Genomic DNA, 19,644 nt, shown 5'->3' with positions numbered 1-19,644 from the left:
CTCTTCACAGGGTTGGGGAAGAAAAGTAACTTTTCCTTAAACCCACATAGGTTCTTATTAGTTGGAATGGACTCCTATAACAAAAGGCAAATTAACAAGAGAAAAATATATTAGCTTAACATGAGTATTTCATATATACATGCAAGATACCCAGGGGATGAGCAGTTCTCAAAGAGGTGGTTTTGAATTCCAGCTTACATAGCATCTTCAACAAAAAATAGTTAACATTTTTAGACAAAGGACAAGACAAGAGAAACGTACCGAATCCCAAGTTGCAGGAAGGCAAGTCAATGGCAAAAAGTAGTTAGTAAAGGTTGTTAACATAGGTACCTCTGGTACCCTTTCCCTTATGTGCCAAGTTGTCTTAGTTGATTTACACCCTCCGCCAAGGTAGAAGGAAGAAGATGGATACCTTCGTCTTTGTAAATCTGAGTCCTGCTTCTAGGCAGATTGAGGGAGCGCAGAGAGATTTCTGCATCTGCTTCTTCTTAATTGCCTTTAGTTTAACAGCCCTTATACCAAGTAAGCGTATTTTGAGGTGGCATATTCTAGTCTCTTACAGCAGATTGTTGGAAGCATCTTGCACTGTTAATCATTCAGAAAGCTGGAGAAGCAGTGAAATTGAAGTCATTGAGATCTCCTTACATTTGTAGTTACTGCCTTCTAGACAGAGGTTCTAAGGTCTGTCTAAAGAGGCTGATTAGCTATTTCTTTCCTCTCCTCTTCTTACTGTCCATCTTACTGCTCCTAGAGTTTCCTCCTTGATTTTGGATGTGTCTCCTTTCACACCAATTCAGTGTGAAACAGGTATCAGTTGTTAACCTTCACACACAGCATAGTTAAATTTAAGACAAGTGACTTTGCTTTTTCAAAGATGCTATATGGTCTGTTTTGTTTTGCTGGTAAATTGATTTCTGTGAATATAAAAGATCATGACAGTTCTATTTTTCCAATTTGTTTATCAGAACATGACAATCTGAATGCTTTCCCTTTTATTATTAATTTTGGGGAGTCTAAATCAATTTCAACAATTTAACTGTCCAAAATTATTTGAAAGCATTCTTTGTCATTTTTGTAAATTAATTAACTTTCTAATCTCTCATACCACATGGTTCAACCCAGGATATTACCCAGGTGTGTATTTTGAATGAAATGTATATTATGTAACTTTCACATACTTTAAATTCCTAGACCACTTGGCTTCTTATGTTAGATGACTAACAGGGAAATATGGAAATCACTATGAAATATAAAATACACAGGTTTTTAAAGTATAAGGATATGTGTCATAAAATATCAAAGTCTGTGACAATGGCCATTGGTATCTTTTAGTTGCACTTTGAAGGCAACAGATTATAGTAGGAATGCCCTAAGAGAGAGCCATTTGGTGTTATTACTTAGAAATTATCAAGAACCATCCCAGATCTGGCTGAGGACCTCTCACTTCTCATGTTGGGCCTTTGCTACAGAAGGGTGCCTGATTCTTTTGGTATGTTTTTCACCAAAAGCTAAGACATTATCGGAAAAAGAAGGTGACATAGGGATGAGGTTAAAGCTTTCCAGTTGTTTGGGTATTTTTTTTCTATGTAATTATTTTTTTCTTATCAAGGAATGTGAAATCATCGGCTAAAAGCTGAACATTGCAGGCACTAGTTAAGAGCCTAAACTCTCAAACACAAACCTTCTTATGATTAGGGAGAAAGTATAAACGATATGATGGAAATATGGCTACTTTTTTGTTTTACAGAAACTAGTTTTGTTTCCTGATCAGACTTACAAGGGGTTGCAATAGAAGTAAACTTAAGATAGGGTGTCAGAAATAAGCTTGTAGGTAGCAACAACGCTTTTTGTGAGATAGTTCAGAAAATTTTAGAAGATGTGCCAAAATGAAGTATCACTGACTTGTTCAGTTTTTCTCCTGGCCCTGAAAGCATGCACTCTAGTATTCTCCAAACTTGTAGGTGTGAGTGGGTAATTATAATTCAAAGATTCTGAAACGCATTACTGTGGGCCTCTTTTCCCTCTAAAACCACTTGCTGATTAAGTAGTTGCTATACTATCAAAACTGAAGAGAAACTGATTGAGTGTATATAACAACAGCATGTCACCAAATGAATAAAAAATGTTTTTTAATTCCCCATGGAGATTTTTTTTTTGTCCTTTTAAGAGAAGTCTGGTTTTTAATGAATTGCCCATGACTTACTTCTTCATGGTACCCATCTTTGCTCTATTTTTATCTTCCCCTAAGGCATGCTTAAGCTAAGGGATATGTCATTGGCTTAGTACATATTGATATTCTTTCTGAAATGGGATATGATACAGTATAATACTTGCATAATCAGGATTCTGTCTAGACTAGTGAAATTAAAATAGTGACAGAGCAAAAAAAAAAGATCTCTTTCTAAACTGGAATGCTTCATAAAACATTTTTATCAGAATATTAATGAAACTTGCAGATATGGAATAGCATTTTATAACAGTATTAAAGTTGAAGTTTTAATGTCTAAAATGTCTGACCTTTGTATTTTAGTTTTATTGGTATCCATCATTTAAGACTGACATGTTATTAGATAATATGGAATTCATCCCAAGTATTTCAGTTGGGATAAAGAGAAACTTCACACAGAAGCACATCTCAAAAAATATAAACTATATGGTCCATGATACAGGAGAAGGGAAAATGTTCACACTGCTTGTGTTTTGTGCTAAATTTAAATTAACAAATATGTGTTAGTAAGTGACTGACGACTAAGAACCTTAACAGTTTCAGCTAATGAAATTGGGTTCTGAAATCCTTTTGGAGTTTTGCCTTTGTTTCATAGAATTATTCATTTCCCGAGTCATATTTTCACTGAAAAAAACTACCAGAGAACAGTTTCAGCTAACGACTGCAGATAAGTCATGATCTGTGCATCTTTCATTCCTATTAGCCTAGGAAGGGCATGGGGAAAGTTACTCTGAACCCTTTGGACCAGGACTGACTAAGTCATGTGGCTATCCCTCACAGATGCCCTTATCTCAGTATTCCAGTGATAGTTGCTCAGTATTTGTATAGAGCAGAAAATCATTTTCAAATGAAGTGTTAGCACATGGGTTAGAATCCTTCCTCGGTCACTCACCAGCTCTGTGATCTTAGATAAAACTATTATCTTAGTTTTCCGTCTATTAAATGGTTATCTTAATAGTATTTACTTCCTAAGGACATAGTGAGTATAAAAGGAGTGAGTCTATGTGACGACTTTAACAGAGTACCTGTTAAATGGTGAATTCTCAAAAGCATTACCTAGTAGTTTGACTTTAAGTATAATTCCTTTATTCCAAGATGAATTTTTGTATATTTCCCTTTGTTATATCTTAAGTTTGAAATAATAATAAGTTTTCATCCACTGTGAAGAAAGGTTTCAGTCTTTTTAAAAAAACTGTAGTAAGTGACAATTGGATGAGACTAATTTAACTCTGCATCCTCAATTGTATCTGTCATTCGTAAGCTCTATCTTAGAAAACTGTCATAGGAATTTTAGCTTCAATTGAGAATCCTTGCAGCAATTTATATTCTCTCCATTCGTGCCTTATCACCCACCTGCTCTGTGGGGACAAGCTTGGGTAATAGGAATGGAAATGGTGCCATAGAAATGTGTATTGGTTGCCCTTTCCCATACGAGAGGTCAGGAATAGGCCTAATAGAAGAAAAAGATGAGGTTAGCCAGGTAGTTGAATCTGCTAAATATACCTATCTAGATTTAGATCACAAAAGAGAATAAAAGTGTTCCAAAGCAGTCATAAATTCAAATCCATATGCTTCCTTGGAGATCTGTTTATGGTTCTTATTTTTCCCTTTGTATGTATTTAGATGACAGAACCATTATTTAAGGAAAGGATGCAGTGATGAATATAACATAGAGATTTGGTAGGTTCTGATCCTTTTACTAATGTACCATACTCCATTTTCCTGCTTGTTCCCTCGGCTAAAGCTGCAGTGACCAAGGCCACCCCATGTGATAATTTCACATTCAGTGGATATTGGTTCTGTGTTCTCTGCCCGAGGCAGCCAGCTATTTGATTCTACCATAGGCACCAGAATATTGAAATTCAGTGAGGATATGAAGCTTATGGTATGGGTAGATTCATTTTTCTTGGCCTGATAATCATTTTATCTTTTGAACATAAATAAAAAATGTCATACATTACCTTGTATCTAAATGGTGTCCACAAGTACTAATGGCCTTTTCTTAGTGACTGATCAACATCATTTATGTTTGCGTTAAAAGTTTCATTTTTTTGGAACTCCTGTTTGTGTTTTAGACTATAGACCTTGAAGACCATGAAATATAAAGCCATTGGTCCTTAATTTTTAATTGAGTAATATGATATAAAGCATGAAAAAAATCTTAGGCACAAACACATGAAGCACTGGGCTGTATTTTCTCATTTTGTGCATTAATAACAGTGATATTACTAACATGGAAACCTATCCTGTTGCTTTCAGAGTTAATTTTTTGCAAATATATGCCGTTGCTGCTTTGCCAATTTTATCAGAAGTGAAGTAATTTATATAAGCAATTTTGATGTTATGTGAATGGCCTCATAAATGTTCAGCTTCACTCTTAGAATGAGGAGCAGTTCAAAAAGGATAAGTGTTAAATGATTTTAATGTGTTAAACTTTTTTTTTCTCTTCTAGTGAGAGATTTTTCTTGAGACTGAATAGGAATGGGCTTCCCAAAGCTCCAGACAAACCAGAACGACAGTGCTCTCTCTTTGTGGTAAGTGGATCTTGTTACATCCATGAAGTGCGTTCTTCCAACTGTGCTTCTTACTATTTAGGAGAGACAAATTATTGTGAGAGAACCTAGTGAATTCACTTAAACTTTGTAAGTAACACAGAAATGACATAAGTGGCCAGAATTCTGAATAACACCAACCATGGTGACATTATTCCTTTAATGTGTCATTGACCATTAATATATCCATTAAAGTATTGCCCTACTGTACTGTTACCAAAATACAATAGTGATGGGCCTGGCATGATACTGGACATCTAGATGTGCCTCGCAAATGTTTAAGGAGTAGGCGAGTAGGAGATTCAATCAACACTGGTCTTCCCTTTTAAGTATTTCTTTATGTCAGTTGAGCTAAAGTTGATTGCAGTGATATTTTAAAGAACAGGATTTGAATCATGGGCCTCTGCTACAATCATTCCATTACAAATCATCTTTGTCTTCTATTTGTGAAAGTAATGTACAGTGCTCGTCAAGTGCTGCTACACAGATTATGAATTTTAAATTAATCAGGCTTTGTTTTTTGGTAGGATTTGGGTAGCAGCGAGCTAAGAAAGGACATCTACATCACTGTGCACATTATCCGAATTGGTAGGTACAGCTCTTGGGACTGTGTTAGGGACAAGTAGCTGAGAGGTCTCTGTGGCTGTGGTACTTTTCCTATCTGGAGCCAAATTCAAATCAAAGAAATACTGAAGTTGGGAATTCTTCTCTGGCTCCCCAACCTTACATACAACCTGCTACCCACCACAGACAGATTTTAGTCTCTCTCGATATAAGTTAAATACTTTGTGTTGTGTTTTACTTTGTTTTATTGGACCTTCTAAACATACTTGATTTAAGCATTTGGAATGTGTCTTTAATTCTGATAACATAAAATAAACTCTTAGGAGCTAAGTTTCATACAAGTTTATGAAATCCTTATACCAACTACCATTCTGGTAACCATAGAATGCTGCATGCAGAGTATTAATACAGAAGGTGCTATAAGAAAAAGGTAACTGTTAGGAGATTCTGATTATTATATTTTTAATGTATCATATCATGACTTTATTAAAGGATCCAATAAGTCTTACAGGGAAAAATAATGTGCCTTTCTTTGTTGACTCTAGCTTTCCCCAACTTTGGTTTGACAATAAAAACATTTATATGATGGAGCATTTACTAATATCTTGCAGAATACTCTGTAGTGCTGTATGATGAACTTGCTCAGTGGAGTCAGAATATATCCCCTCATTTTTCCAAATGGAATGTCTCTAAATTCAGGCATTTTGTAACAGAGCAACCAGGTAAAATAAGGAATGGCATAGCCTACAGAGTTTCTACTAAGGCTAATCAGCTGATAGCTAGACTTCATTCTCATTTCACACTAACTGTGCCATGTTACTAGCATGGGAATACTTCTGCAGGATAGTAATAACTCATCTTGCAGTCCTGAAAATTGATCTTTTTTATACTCTTTTATTTTACACATATGATAACCACACTGTGCATGGAGAGAGACTATAAAACATGTCATTCCAACGTAGATCTTTTTTTATTTTTTTCTCATAAAAATGTTTGGAAAAACTGTTTTCATTTGTGCTATTTTTATATTTGGGGGAAAGTAGAAATAATTTCTAAAAGTAAACTTTTTACTTTTAAAATTTCTTTTTATACATAAGTATGTGAAAGAATAATTGTTCCTAAGTAAGAGTATAGCTTATTATATAATTATATATTTGGGGTTTTTTAATTCAATTTTGTAGTATCAATTGTTAATGTAAAATGTGGTTTGGAGTATCTTCAAGTAAACATTGTTAAAATTTGGATCTAAATATACTCTCCTATACCATTGAGAGGAAAAGAAGTAAGCCATTTTGCTTTCAGAACATCATAGATGGTATCTGTTGGTTCAGATGTTAGAAAAACATGCAGCAGAGTGTGTGCCTTCTAGTCAACAGCCCTCACTCCCAGAGTTGTTGCTGGGATGGCCATCTCAGTATTAACTTTACAGGGCTGTCTTTCAAATACCTGGCATTTGATCAGTGATTGTATTTTTTTAACTAAGATTTTTATGGTCATTAAGTCTTTGAAATGAATGTTGAATCAGAAATGATCTCTACCTTGCCCCTCGATTTGGTCAAATAGATGCTTCTCTGAAATTATTGCAAAATACTTTTTTTTTTACAAGAAACAAACTTTTAGTGGTTTGATATTTTGAGACTGAGGAGAAATAAGATGAAGGGCAAGCACTCTAAGAAAGGTTCAGACTTAGTCTGCCAGCTTCCTTGATGCATTGAAATTACGTAGGGGAAGATTGTTACCTACTAGAGCCAGATACTTCTTGCTTTTTACAGACTGTTCCTTGTACTTACTTTTCTGGGAAAAAGGCATGGTAAGCTCACTGGCTACTGAGCACAGCAGCAATAACACCTCAGTTCTGGGAATGTATGCCCAGGTCTTTGGTTTGGAAGGAAGGGGAGGCCAAGGAGGAGAAATTAATGGTATTATATCCCTTGCCCATCCCAGGTTAATAAGGTCTTTTAATCTCTGTGCCTCCCCTTCTGGCTTTTAGCTGGTTGCTCGGTATTTTATCTTCCTTACTCTTCCTATGTTCCTGCTTAGAGAATTTTCCTAGAAATCAGACCAGATCTGTGACTCTTATTAACACCAAGGCTGACATCAAATCATCTTTCTGGTGTAGTGACAGCTGTGGTGCCAACAGAGCCAGGAAAGAAAACTTAGAACTGTGTTTGAGAACAAGAGGCGAGGTGCGTGCAGGGCATTAAGGTTCACAGTAGTCAGTGGCAAGCCTCACGGAGGGTCTTCTCAAGGGTTACGACAGCAGAACTTCTTTCCCCTTAGTTTTCAGTTGTCCTCCTCTGCAGCTTTTTCTTTAGTGCAGGACTAGAGGAAGGAGATGTTTAAAAAAGAAAAACAGACATATATGTGCCATGTCCTATATAAACTGTAAGAATTCAGAACTAGAAGAGTCCTTAGGAATAATCTTGTACAGTTTTTATTTTTTACTAAAAACTTCTTTTCTAGTATCAAATAACTTTAAAGCACTCCTTTCGGGACTCTCCTAATCACTTTGTCTTTTTTTTTTTTTTTTTTTTGACAATTTTGGGTGTGTGTGTGTGTGTGTGGCTTCATTTTTTTTTTATTTATTTTTTTGTAGTACTTTTTAAATTTTATCATATGTGCATACAAGGCTTGGGTCATTTCTCTCGCCTGCCCCCACCCCTTCCCTTACCACCCACTCCGCCCCCTCCCTCTCCCCCCACCCCCTCAATACCCAGCAAAACTATTTTGCCCTTATTTCTAATTTTGTAGTAGAGAGAGTATGAGCCATAAGAGGAAGGAACAAGGGTTTTTGCTGGTTGAGATAAGGATAGCTATACAGGGCATTGACTCACATTGATTTCCTGTGCATGTGTGTTATCTTCTAGGTTAATTCTTTTTGATCTCACCTTTTCTCTAGGTCCTGGTCCCCTTTTCCTATTGACCTCAGTTGCTTTTAAGGTATCTGCTTTAGTTTCTCTGCGTTAAGGACAACAAATGCTAGCTAATTTTTTTGGTGTCTTACCTATCCTCACCCCTCCCTTGTGTGCTCTCGCTTTTATCATGTGCTCAAAGTCCAATCCCACTGTTGTGTTTGCCCTTGATCTAATGTCCACATATGAGGGAGAACATACGATTTTTGGTCTTTTGGGCCAGGCTAACCTCACTCAGAATGATGTTCTCCAATTCCATCCATTTACCAGCGAATGATAACATTTCGTTCTTCTTCATGGCTGCATAAAATTCCATTGTGTATAGATACCACATTTTCTTAATCCATTCGTCAGTGGTGGGGCATCTTGGCTGTTTCCATAACTTGGCTATTGTGAATACTGCAGCAATAAACATGGGTGTGCAGGTGCCTCTGGAGTAACCTGTGTCACAGTCTTTTGGGTATATCCCCAAGAGTGGTATTGCTGGATCAAATGGTAGATCGATGTCTAGCTTTTTAAGTAGCCTCCAAATTTTTTTCCAGAGTGGTTGTACTAGTTTATATTCCCACCAACAGTGTAAGGGTTCCTTTTTCCCCGCATCCTCGCCAACACCTGTTGTTGGTGGTGTTGCTGATGATGGCTATTCTAACAGGGGTGAGGTGGAATCTTAGTGTGGTTTTAATTTGCATTTCCTTTATTGCTAGAGATGGTGAGCATTTTTTCATGTGTTTTTTGGCCATTTGAATTTCTTCTTTTGAGAAAGTTCTGTTTAGTTCACTTGCCCATTTCCTTATTGGTTCATTAGTTTTGGGAGAATTTAGTTTTTTAAGTTCCTTATATATTCTGGTTATCAGTCCTTTGTCTGATGTATAGTTGGCAAATATTTTCTCCCACTCTGTGGGTGTTCTCTTCAGTTTAGAGACCATTTCTTTTGATGAACAGAAGCTTTTTAGCTTTATGAGGTCCCATTTATCTATGCTGTCTCTTAGTTGCTGTGCTGCTGGGGTTTCGTTGAGAAAGTTCTTACCTGTACCTACTAACTCCAGATTATTTCCTACTCTTTCTTGTATCAACTTTAGAGTTTGGGGTCTGATATTAAGATCCTTGATCCATTTTGAGTTAATCTTGGTATAGGGTGATATACATGGATCTAGTTTCAGTTTTTTGCAGACTGCTAACCAGTTTTCCCAGCAGTTTTTGTTGAAGAGGCTGCTATTTCTCCATCATATATTTTTAGCTCCTTTGTCAAAGATAAGTTGGTTATAGTTGTGTGGCTTCATATCTGGGTCCTCTGTTCTGTTCCACTGGTCTTCATGTCTGTTTTTGTGCCAGTACCATGCTGTCTTTATTGTTATTGCTTTGTAATATAGTTTGAAGTCAGGTATTGTGATACCTCCTGCATTGTTCTTTTGACTGAGTATTGCCTTGGCTATTTGTGGCCGCTTGTGTTTCCATATAAATTTCACGGTAGATTTTTCAATCTCTTTAATGAATGTCATTGGAATTTTGATGGGAATTGCATTAAACATGTAGATTACTTTGGGGAGTATCGACATTTTTACTATGTTGATTCTACCAATCCATGAGCATGGGAGATCTCTCCACTTTCTCTAGTCTTCCTCAATCTCTTTCTTCAGAAGTGTATAGTTTTCCTTGTAGCGGTCTTTCACATCTTTTGTTAGGTGTACACCTAGGTATTTGATTTTTTTTGAGGCTATTGTAAATGGAATTGTTTTCATACATTCTTTTTCAGTTTGCTCATTGTTAGTGTATAGAAATGCTAATGATTTTTCTATGTTGATTTTATATCCTGCTACCTTGCTGTAGCTATTGATGATGTCTAGAAGCTTCTGAGTAGAGTTTTTTGGTTCTTTAACGTATAGGATCATGTTGTCTGCAAATAGGGATATTCTGACAGTTTCTTTACCTATTTGTATTCCTTTCATTCCTTCTTCTTGCCTAATTGCTCTGGCTAGGAATTCCAGTACTATGTTGAATAGGAGTGGAGATAGTGGGCATCCTTGTCTCATTCCTGATTTTAGAGGGAATGGTTTCAGTTTTTCTCCATTAAGTATAATGCTGGCTGTAGGTTTGTCATATATAGCTTTTATAATGTTGAGGAACTTTCCTTCTATTCCTAGTTTTCTTAGAGCTTTTATCATGAAATGGTGTTGGATCTTATCAAAGGCTTTTTCTGCATCTATTGAGATGATCAAGTGGTGTTTGTCTTTGCTTCTGTTAACATGGTTTATTATGTTTATTGATTTTCGTATGTTGACCCACCCCTGCATCCCTGGGATGAAGCCTACTTGGTCGTGGTGAATAATCTTTTTGATGTGTTGCTGAATTTGGTTTGCCATTATTTTGTTGAGGATTTTTGCATCAATGTTCATTAAGGAGATCGGCCTATAGTTCTCCTTTTTGGAGGTGTCTTTGCCTGGTTTTGGGATAAGTGTAATACTGGCTTCATAAAATGTGTTTGGCAGTTTTCCTTCCCTTTCTATTTCGTGAAACAGTTTAAGGAGGGTTGGTATCAGTTCTTCTTTAAAGGTCTGATAGAATTCAGCAGAGAATCCATCAGGTCCTGGACTTTTCTTTTTGGGGAGACTCTTGATTGCTGCTTCAATTTCATTTTGTGTTATAGATCTGAATAGATCTATAGGTGATTAATTTCCTCTTGGTTCAGTTTTGGATGGTCATGTGTATCTAGAAATCTGTCCATTTCTTTAAGATTTTCAAATTTATTTGAATATAGGTTCTCAAAGTAGTCTGTGATGATTTCCTGGACTTCCATTGTGTTTGTTGTTATGTCCCCTTTTGCATTCCTGATCCTACTAATTTGGGTTTTTTCTCTCCTCATTATAGTCACGTTTGCCAGGGGTCTATCAATCTTCTTTATTTTTTCAAAGAACCAACTTTTTGTTTCATTAATTCTTTGTATGGTTTTTTTGGTTTCTATTTCGTTGATTTCAGCTCTTATTTTTATCATTTTTTTCCTTCTATTTGTTTTGGGATTTGCTTGTTCTTGTTTTTCTAGTAGTTTGAGATGTATTATTAGGTCATTGATTTGGGATCTTTCAGTCTTTTTAATATATGCACTCATGGCTATAAACTTTCCTCTCAGGACTGACTTTGCCGTGTCCCATAGGTTCCGGTAGGTTGTGTTTTCATTTTCATTGACTTCCAGGAACTTTTTAATTTCCTCTTTTATTTCATCGATGATCCATTCTTCATTAAGTAATGAGTTACTTAGTTTCCAGCTTTTTGCATGTTTTTTGTCTTTACTTTTTGTTGTTGAGTTCTACTTTTACTGCATTGTGATCAGATAGTATGCACGGTATAATTTCTATTTTCTTATATTTGCTGAGACTTGCTTTGTGCCCTAGGATATGATCTATTTTGCAGAAGGTTCCATGGGCTGCTGAGAAGAATGTATATTGTGTAGAAGTTGGATGAAATGTTCTGTAGACATCAACTAGGTTCATTTGATCTATTGCATTTTAGATCTTGGATTTCTTTATTGATTTTTTGTTTGGATGACCTATCTATTGATGATAATGGGGTGTTAAAGTCTCCCACAACCACTGTGTTGGTGTTTATATATGCTTTTAGGTCTTTCAGGGTATGTTTGATGAAATTGGGTGCATTGACATTGGGTGCACACAGGTTGATAATTATTATTTCCTTTTGGTCTATTTCCCCTTTTATTACTATGGAATGTCCTTCTTTATCTCGTTTGATCAATGTAGGTTTGACGTCTACTTTGTCAGAGATAAGTATTGCTACTCCTGTCTGTTTTCGGGGGCCATTGGCTTGGTAAATCTTCTTCCAGCCTTTCATCCTTAGCCTATGCTTATTTCTGTCCTTGAGATGGGTCTCCTGTAAGCAACAAATTGTTGGGTCTTCCTTTTTAATCCATTTCGTCAAGCGGTGCCTTTTGATGGGTGAATTAAGTCCGTTAACATTAAGCGTTAGTACTGATAGGTATGTGGTGATTCCTGTCATTTAGTTGTCTTGTTTGTTTGAAGGTTTGATTGTGTGTACCTAAGTTGAGGTTACTCTCTACTGTCTTGCTTTTTCTTTTCCTGTGGTTTGGTGCTGCCTGTCCTTTCATGGTTAAGTTGGGTTTCACTTTCTGTGTGCAGAATCCCTTGCAGAATCTTTTGTAGTGGTGGCTTTGTGGTCACATATTGTTTTAGTTTCTGCTTCTCATGGAAGACTTTTATTGCTCCATCTATTTTGAATGATAGTTTTGCTGGGTAGAGTATCCTGGGGTTGAAATTATTTTCATTCAGTGCCCAGAAGATCTCACCCCACGCTCTTCTTGCTTTTAATGTTTCTGTTGAGAAGTCTGCTGTGATTTTGATGGGTTTACCTTTGTATGTTACTTGTTTTTTCTCTCCTACAGCCTTCAATATTCTTTCCTTAGTTTCTGAACTTGTTGTTTTAATGATGATATGTCGTGGGATAGTTCTATTTTGATCTGGTCTGTTTGGTGTCCTGGAGGCCTCTTGCATCTGTATGGGAATATCTTTCTCTAGATTTGGGAAATTTTCCATTATTATTTTGTTAAATATATTACACATTCCCTTCGTTTGCACCTCTTCTCCTTCTTCGATGCCCATGATTCTCAAGTTTGGTCTTTTGATGGAGTCGGTGAGTTCTTGCATTTTCTTTTCACAGGTCTTGAGTTGTTTAATTAATAGTTCTTCGGTTTTTCCTTTAATTACCATTTCATCTTCAAGTTCTGAGATTCTGTCTTCTGTTTGTTCTATTCTGCTGCATTGGCCTTCCGTTTTGTTTTGCAGTTCTGTTTTGTTCTTTTATCTGAGGTTTTCCATATCCTGGGTGGTTTCCTCTTTAATGTTGTCTCTTTTTGTCCTGAGTTCATTTATCTGTTTATTCATCATGTTCTCTCTTTCACTTTGGTGTTTAGACAGTGCTTCTATGGTTTCCTTTATTTCTTCTTTTGCTTTTTCAAATTCTCTATTTTTGTTGTCTTGGAATTTCTTGAGTGTCTCTTGTACATTTTATTTGACCCTATCCAGTATCATCTCTATAAAATACTCATTGAGTACCTGTAGTATGTCTTCTTTTAAATTATTCTTCTGAGCTTCATTGGGTCCTTTGGCATAGTTTATCTTCATTTTGTTGGAGTCTGGATCTGAGTTTCTGTTCTTTTCATTCCCCTCTGGTTCCTGTACTAATTTTTTGCTGTGGGGAAACTGGTTTCTCTGTTTTTTCTGTCTTCCCATCATTGTCTTTGGTGTTGTTACTGTCCCTGAACTGTGTGCAATTAAGTATTTTCTAGCTTGTAATAACAATGGTAACATTTAGAATGGAATGGTGAGCTGAGATGGAAAGCAAGAAGTTAAAGAAATGGGAAAAACAAATACACAGACTGGAAGGAGAAGACAGAACAAGGTATCAGACAAGGTTTCAAAGGTATAAACAGGGAGCTTTAGTGTACTAATCGACAGTAAGGTGAACAGACATTAGACAGACAGAGAGAGGATTGAAAATCAAAAATAAAAAAATAAAGATAAGAATTAAAAATAAAAAATAAGTAAATGAAAGATAAATCTATATATAAAAATGTATTAAAATAAAATGAAAAAATAGAAAATTTTAAAAAAACCAAAAAACCTCCAAGTTCAAATGCAGTGAAGTTTCAGTCTTAATAATTTGGGTGTTCGTCTCAGTCTCCAATCCTGGAGATCGTGCCTCAGATGTTTTTCTGTAGTTGTCTCATCAAAGGGGAGACATAAAGTAGAACAAAACTACACACACATGCACAAAAAAAAAACCCCACCAAGTGTCCCAAGTTCAAATGCAATACAGTTTCAGTAAGTTTTTCAGCTTGCAGGTGTAATTCGGTTGTTCTCTCATCAAAGGTAGGGAGACGAAGGAAAAAATGAGTCTGGAGACAGTTCTGAGAATGGTATCTGTAACTGTGGCTTGCCTGCCTGCTGCTCTCAGCCTGTAGCTGGCGGTGTTATTTATGCAGATCTCGGGGGTGAGCCTAGCACTCACCTGGCCCCGCAGGCTTTGTTTACTCAGAGTTCTCCTGTGCAGGAGCCTCTGCTATAAGCTTTCTCCTTTCCAAGCACTGGGAAAGGTGACACTGCACCCACTTTCTCGGGCATGCGTGTTTATTTACAGTTCATGTGGGAGGTGGGTGTTTTCCCCCTCTCCTGTGTAGTTTTCCCATTGCCACTTTCACAAGCTTTCCTGCTCCTGATTACTGGGCGGTGCTGCTGCTCCTGCCAGCCGCCATGTTTGTTTACAGTTCTCGTGGGAAGTGGGTCTTCCCTCCTCTCCTGTGGAGTTTTCCTCCCTCCGCCACTCTCACCAGCTTTCCCGCTCCTGGTTGCTGGGTGCGCTCCCCCGCTCCCACCAGCACCTCTCCTGACCGCCTGGCTTGTTTATTTACAGTCCGGGGGAGGATTCCCTTCCCCCAATCTTCAGTGCTCAGTGAGCCCCACCCTCTTTCCCGTGTGTCTTTATTGCTCTTATTGCTTATTAGTCAGTTTCTCTTTTTTCCCCGGGTGGAGGTTGGTCTGTCCAGGGGGCTATGCTGCTCTGGCCCAGGCTTGTCTGTGGGAGTACTGCAGTACCGCGAAGCTCACCTGGTCCACGTCCTCCCAAGCCGTCTGGGCGCTGGAGACTGGTGTCCTGGGGGCCCTCCTGATTTCTCCATTTAACATGAAGTGGAGATTCTCTGCGCTGGCTGTAGATGTGGAGAAGTCAAAATTATGCCTTTTCTCGGTGATTATGCCTGCAAAGTGTGTCTCCAGCGTCTCTCCAAGATTTCACTACAGGAGGCTCGCTTTCTGCTTCCTCCATCTAGCTGCCATCTTGGAATCCCAATTTTTTTTTTTTTTACTGCTGGGCTGAGTTAGGGGTACATTGTGGCACTTACAAAAGTTCTTACAATGTATCAAATGTATCAAACTTAAATTCATCTCTTTGTCATCTTGCATGTACAAAGAGATGAGCAAGTTAAAAAATTATATTTTATGTCATTATATTGATTAAGATTACAGTATATATTTCATCCTAATGCATTCTACAGTAATACTCAAAGTAGAGATAAATTGAACATGCATTTTTAGTTTAACAAATGTCCAAAGTTTTAAATTTGTTTAAATCAATTCTGTAAGTATGATTGGTGGATCATTAAATTTAAATATGACATTATAAGGTGTTTGATTTGCAGACAAAACTTATATTAAAATACTGTAGTTTAAAATTTATCCACAGTTCAGTGTCAAGTGATGAGAACATTATATTTAAAACTCATATATTTTGTATATCTAAGAAAAGCAACTGACTTATTTATTTTTTTAGTTTTGATTTTAGCCATAAAATAAGAGCTTCTCTTTGTAAGCTGAAAGTAATACATTGCAGAAGTAGTTTTCCTTTGTTACTGATAAATGAATACCAAATTACATATTGCCATCCTTTGTTTTTTGTTTTTGTTTTTTTGTATTTAACATTGGATTTTGGAAGTGCTGCAGACTTCCTGCTGTGCTGTAGAATTTTGCTGAAATGGAAACAATTTCTGGATCTATGGATGAGCAAATTTGCAGGGTTTCCTCACATTACTTGATATAGTTCAGTTTCAGCATATTTTCTGTTTTTGATCTTCAGAATAATCCATTGACATTAAATAAGAATAAGTAAAATAATGTATCAATAGCATATTTAAAAATACATGACAAAGTAAAACAAATTGACTTTACAATAGTCACTGCTCCCCCCCCCCCGCCGCCGCCTGGGGCTTTCAGTGTTGGGGTGAGTTATCAGTCGCTTGCCCTCTGAGCAGGAGCATATGTATTTGATCACCTGTGATCACTTATTATATTACCAAATTTCCAACTGCCTTCTCTCAAAGGTGAAACTGAATATAGAATTTTTTTAAAAAAGAGAAATGAAATAGACATCATTACTGCTTTAATGACATGAACTTCCTGGATGCCTTCAAGAGTCCTGAGAGCAGGAAGGAAGGTGGTTCCTAAACAATCTTCATCTTTACAGATGGCAACTGATGCCCAGAGTTTAAGCTACTTGCCCAAAGTCAAATAGGTATTGGAGAATAGAGTCCTGAACTGAAGCCACAGCTTCTGTAGCTCCAAATGGTGTCCTTTCAATCAACCAATTATATTTTGTATGGTCTGTCTCAAAGCTCTGTGTGTCTCTAGTTAAGCTGCATCTAATCAAATGTCTCAATGGGTCATGTTTGCTCTTTAACCGGACAGGTCGAATGGGAGCAGGAGAAAAAAAGAATGCCTGCAATGTCCAGTATAGACGCCCCTTTGGTTGTGCTGTTCTTAGCATTGCTGACCTGTTAACAGGAGAGACAAAAGATGACCTCATCCTGAAAGTGTACATGTAAGAAGCATGCACAGGGTGGATGCTGGGGTGGGCACACGGGTGCACATGGATCCCATCTGGGTGAATGCTACTTTGTGTGGGTAATTAAAGAACAATGGATAGATTGGGTTTGAGTCATTTTTCAAAAACCCATTAATTGGCAGATTTGCTAAAAATGAATCATGAATTGCTGTTTGACATTCAGAGTAATTATGAAATTGAAAGCCAGATGGGGATATGTGGCTCAGTGGTAGAGTATTTGCATAGTGTGTGAAAGGCCCTGGGTTCAACCCCAAACTCTGAAAGAAAAAATATCTTCTAGCTGGGCTTGGTGGTACATACCTATAATCTTAGCACTGAGGAAGCTGAGACAGGAGGATTGCAAGTTCAAGACCAGCCTGGACTACATAGAAAGACCCTGTCTCAAAAACCAAAAACAAAGGGGAAAAAAAAAAAAAGACAGCTGATCAATTAGATAAACTACCTATATGTACAGTCCTTCCATTGAATTTATATACCTAGCATGTCTTTACCTTCAGACAATTTGTTCTTGGAAAGTAGAAACACAGTACTTTCAATACAAATAAATTAGAATTGCAAAAGGGAAGCTCAGGTGATTACCCTACTATTTCATGTATTAATGTGCTGGACCTGCTGTAACACAGTACTGCAAACAGCATTTCTTAAGCAACAGAAGTGTATTGTCTCACAGTTCTAGAGGCTGGAGATCTGAGTGTTATCAGGGTTGGTTCCCAGTGAGTCCTTTTATAAGGACACAATCAGATTGGATCAGGGCTCACCCAACAACCTCATCATAATGTGATTCTCTCAGTATAGACCCTTTTTCCAAAATCTAAGGTTCTGGAGGTTAGTATTTCAACTTTATCTGTTTTAGGAGACACAGATCAACCCATAATATCACTAAGACAATCACTTGATAGAGTCCAAATTCTAAGTTAAATGAGTGTTTAAGATGTACATGGGTTTGGATCTGCCTACCATCTCTCCTCAAGTTGGTTGAGGAGACAGACAGTGATGACATCAGAGTCGATCCACAGGGACATCCACATTCCTGATTTGAGGACCTACAGTGGGCCACTTCCATGAGCAAACTGCTTTCATCTTTTATTCCAGAGTTTGTATTGACAGATCTAACATATGCCAACAGCTTTTTCATATGCAGTGATAATACAACTGGTCCATTGCCTGAGGGACATATATTTCAGATTGCTTTTGACCACTGCTGCAAGGTTTCATGGATTTATCTCCTCTCCACCCAGTGGAACCTCTGTAGCAACCTAGTAATTAGTTGACAAAGATTTATCTACAGCCAGTGGTTTAGGTCTGAAAACTCTCATTATCTCCATTAAGTGGGATAAGACCAGTGACCTTCATTTTAAACTTGAAAACTTCTTGAAACTAGTGGGAAATGGAGGTCATTACTGTTTTTTCATCACATGACAGCCCTGATTTTTAATGGTTGGACTTTAAATCCATAGTGATCTTCTCATCAAACTCCGCCAGTTGTCATGAAGCATAATTTACTTGAAACAGTAATGAATGATATATCCGTGTTTACCTGCGCTTGCTCCGTGCTGTTCAGCATGCTACATGCAGCATGTCTCTTTATCCCTAGGACAAGTTCTATTAGCTCAATTTTACACAAAAGCAGACAGTTAAGTAACTTGCCTGAAGTCACCAGACTAATAAGAAGGGAACCCTATCTGAAGTCAAGACTGTCCAACTCTAGAACCTGGGTTCTCAGATTACCAGGTTGTATTTTCATGGATGTTGAGTGGTATTGCTTTTTAAGAAAGCTAAAGTCCTTCACAAACACAATCTCATCATTTCTTAGAACCATCTTTCCAGGAATGGGTGGTGAGTGTCATGTTTATCTTGCCCCTGGGATAACTAGGGACCAACAGTGGCATGCATCCCCCTACTCTTGCAGCCAGCTGAAGAGGACTATGAATTTCAGCTCTGCCCATGGGAGATACTCAGTGTCATAAAAATAAATTGTGCTGTTCTTTTTAGGTTTTTATTGTCTGTTATTTCTTAAGCATCAATTAAGGTTCTGGCTAATTCTTCCTAAAAGAGAAGTCACTTAAAAATGCCAATTCAGCAAATCAGGAAGCTGTTTCAAGAGAATATTAAATCTGTTTCAGGAGAATATTACCCAGTCAAAACAGTCTCTACAGTTGGGAGGAACTGTGAATTTAGTAAAACACTAAAAGTGGCACATGTCTGTAATCTTAACACTTGGGAGACCAAGGCAGGAGGATCTCAAGTTGAAGACCGGCATTGGCTACATAGTGAGTTTGAAACCAGTGTCACCTACGTGATTAGACTCTGTCTCAAAAAAACTAAAAGCAGTTTAGGAAAGTGCTTGTTAGAAATCACTTGGAAGAAATTTCTATTTGTTACTGTGATGGAATCCCTAGCCCATCTGGGTCTCAATTAAAGAACAGTGGCAAATGCCTTGTCTAAGACTGGAAGATATTTTATTTAGAAGTTTTGGGTTTTTGGGGTTTTTTTTTTTTTTTTTGTCCATTTGGGTTTTTGTTTATTTATAAAGGGGCTTTGCTATGTGACCCAGTCTGTCCTCCATCTCCTAATCCTCTTGCCTTAGCCTCCTGAGTGCTGGGATTACAGTTAGGAGCCAACACAACTGGTTGCAGGAGCTTTGATTTTATTTGGACTTTTTTTTAGGTTGAAACATGAATTTCTGGGGTCATTCGACTATATGATAGGAAGTAAAAATCTTTCTTCTTTTCCTACTAGGCTGAAATGAGAAAACTAGAGACAGAATGAACTAAATGGCAATTTAGTGTCTCCCAACTGGACGGGTGGGATAGTTTCTTTATCTGAATTTCTCAGTCTCCCAAGACTCACAGCTTGGTTTACTACGCCATTATCAATGGGTTGAAAATAACTACCACCATATTCATCCTGGAAAAAACCTATGATAATAAAATAAATAATAGTGAATTGTCTGCTTCAGACACGATCACTA

The 19,644-nt window shown here is 37.3% G+C and overlaps 1 protein-coding gene across 5 annotated transcripts in view; it reads left to right on the top strand.

Moving 5' to 3' along the window:
• Dock4 (dedicator of cytokinesis 4) overlaps positions 1–19,644 on the top strand; it is a 433,717-nt gene that overhangs the window by 215,954 nt on the left and 198,119 nt on the right. For all 5 annotated transcript variants that reach the window (XM_074065045.1, XM_074065044.1, XM_074065046.1 and 2 more), the window contains exons 9-11: positions 4,680–4,761; positions 5,307–5,367; positions 16,517–16,649. In XM_074065045.1, the coding sequence (XP_073921146.1) occupies positions 4,680–4,761; positions 5,307–5,367; positions 16,517–16,649 (276 nt within the window). The remainder of the gene's footprint in view (positions 1–4,679; positions 4,762–5,306; positions 5,368–16,516; positions 16,650–19,644) is intronic.

Source organism: Castor canadensis, chromosome 2 (genome assembly GCF_047511655.1).
Source record: "Castor canadensis chromosome 2, mCasCan1.hap1v2, whole genome shotgun sequence".
In the NCBI taxonomy this organism is placed as follows: domain Eukaryota; kingdom Metazoa; phylum Chordata; class Mammalia; order Rodentia; family Castoridae; genus Castor; species Castor canadensis.
The sequence above is the reverse complement of the archived record's forward strand: the minus strand, read 5'-3'. Positions and strand labels throughout refer to the sequence as shown.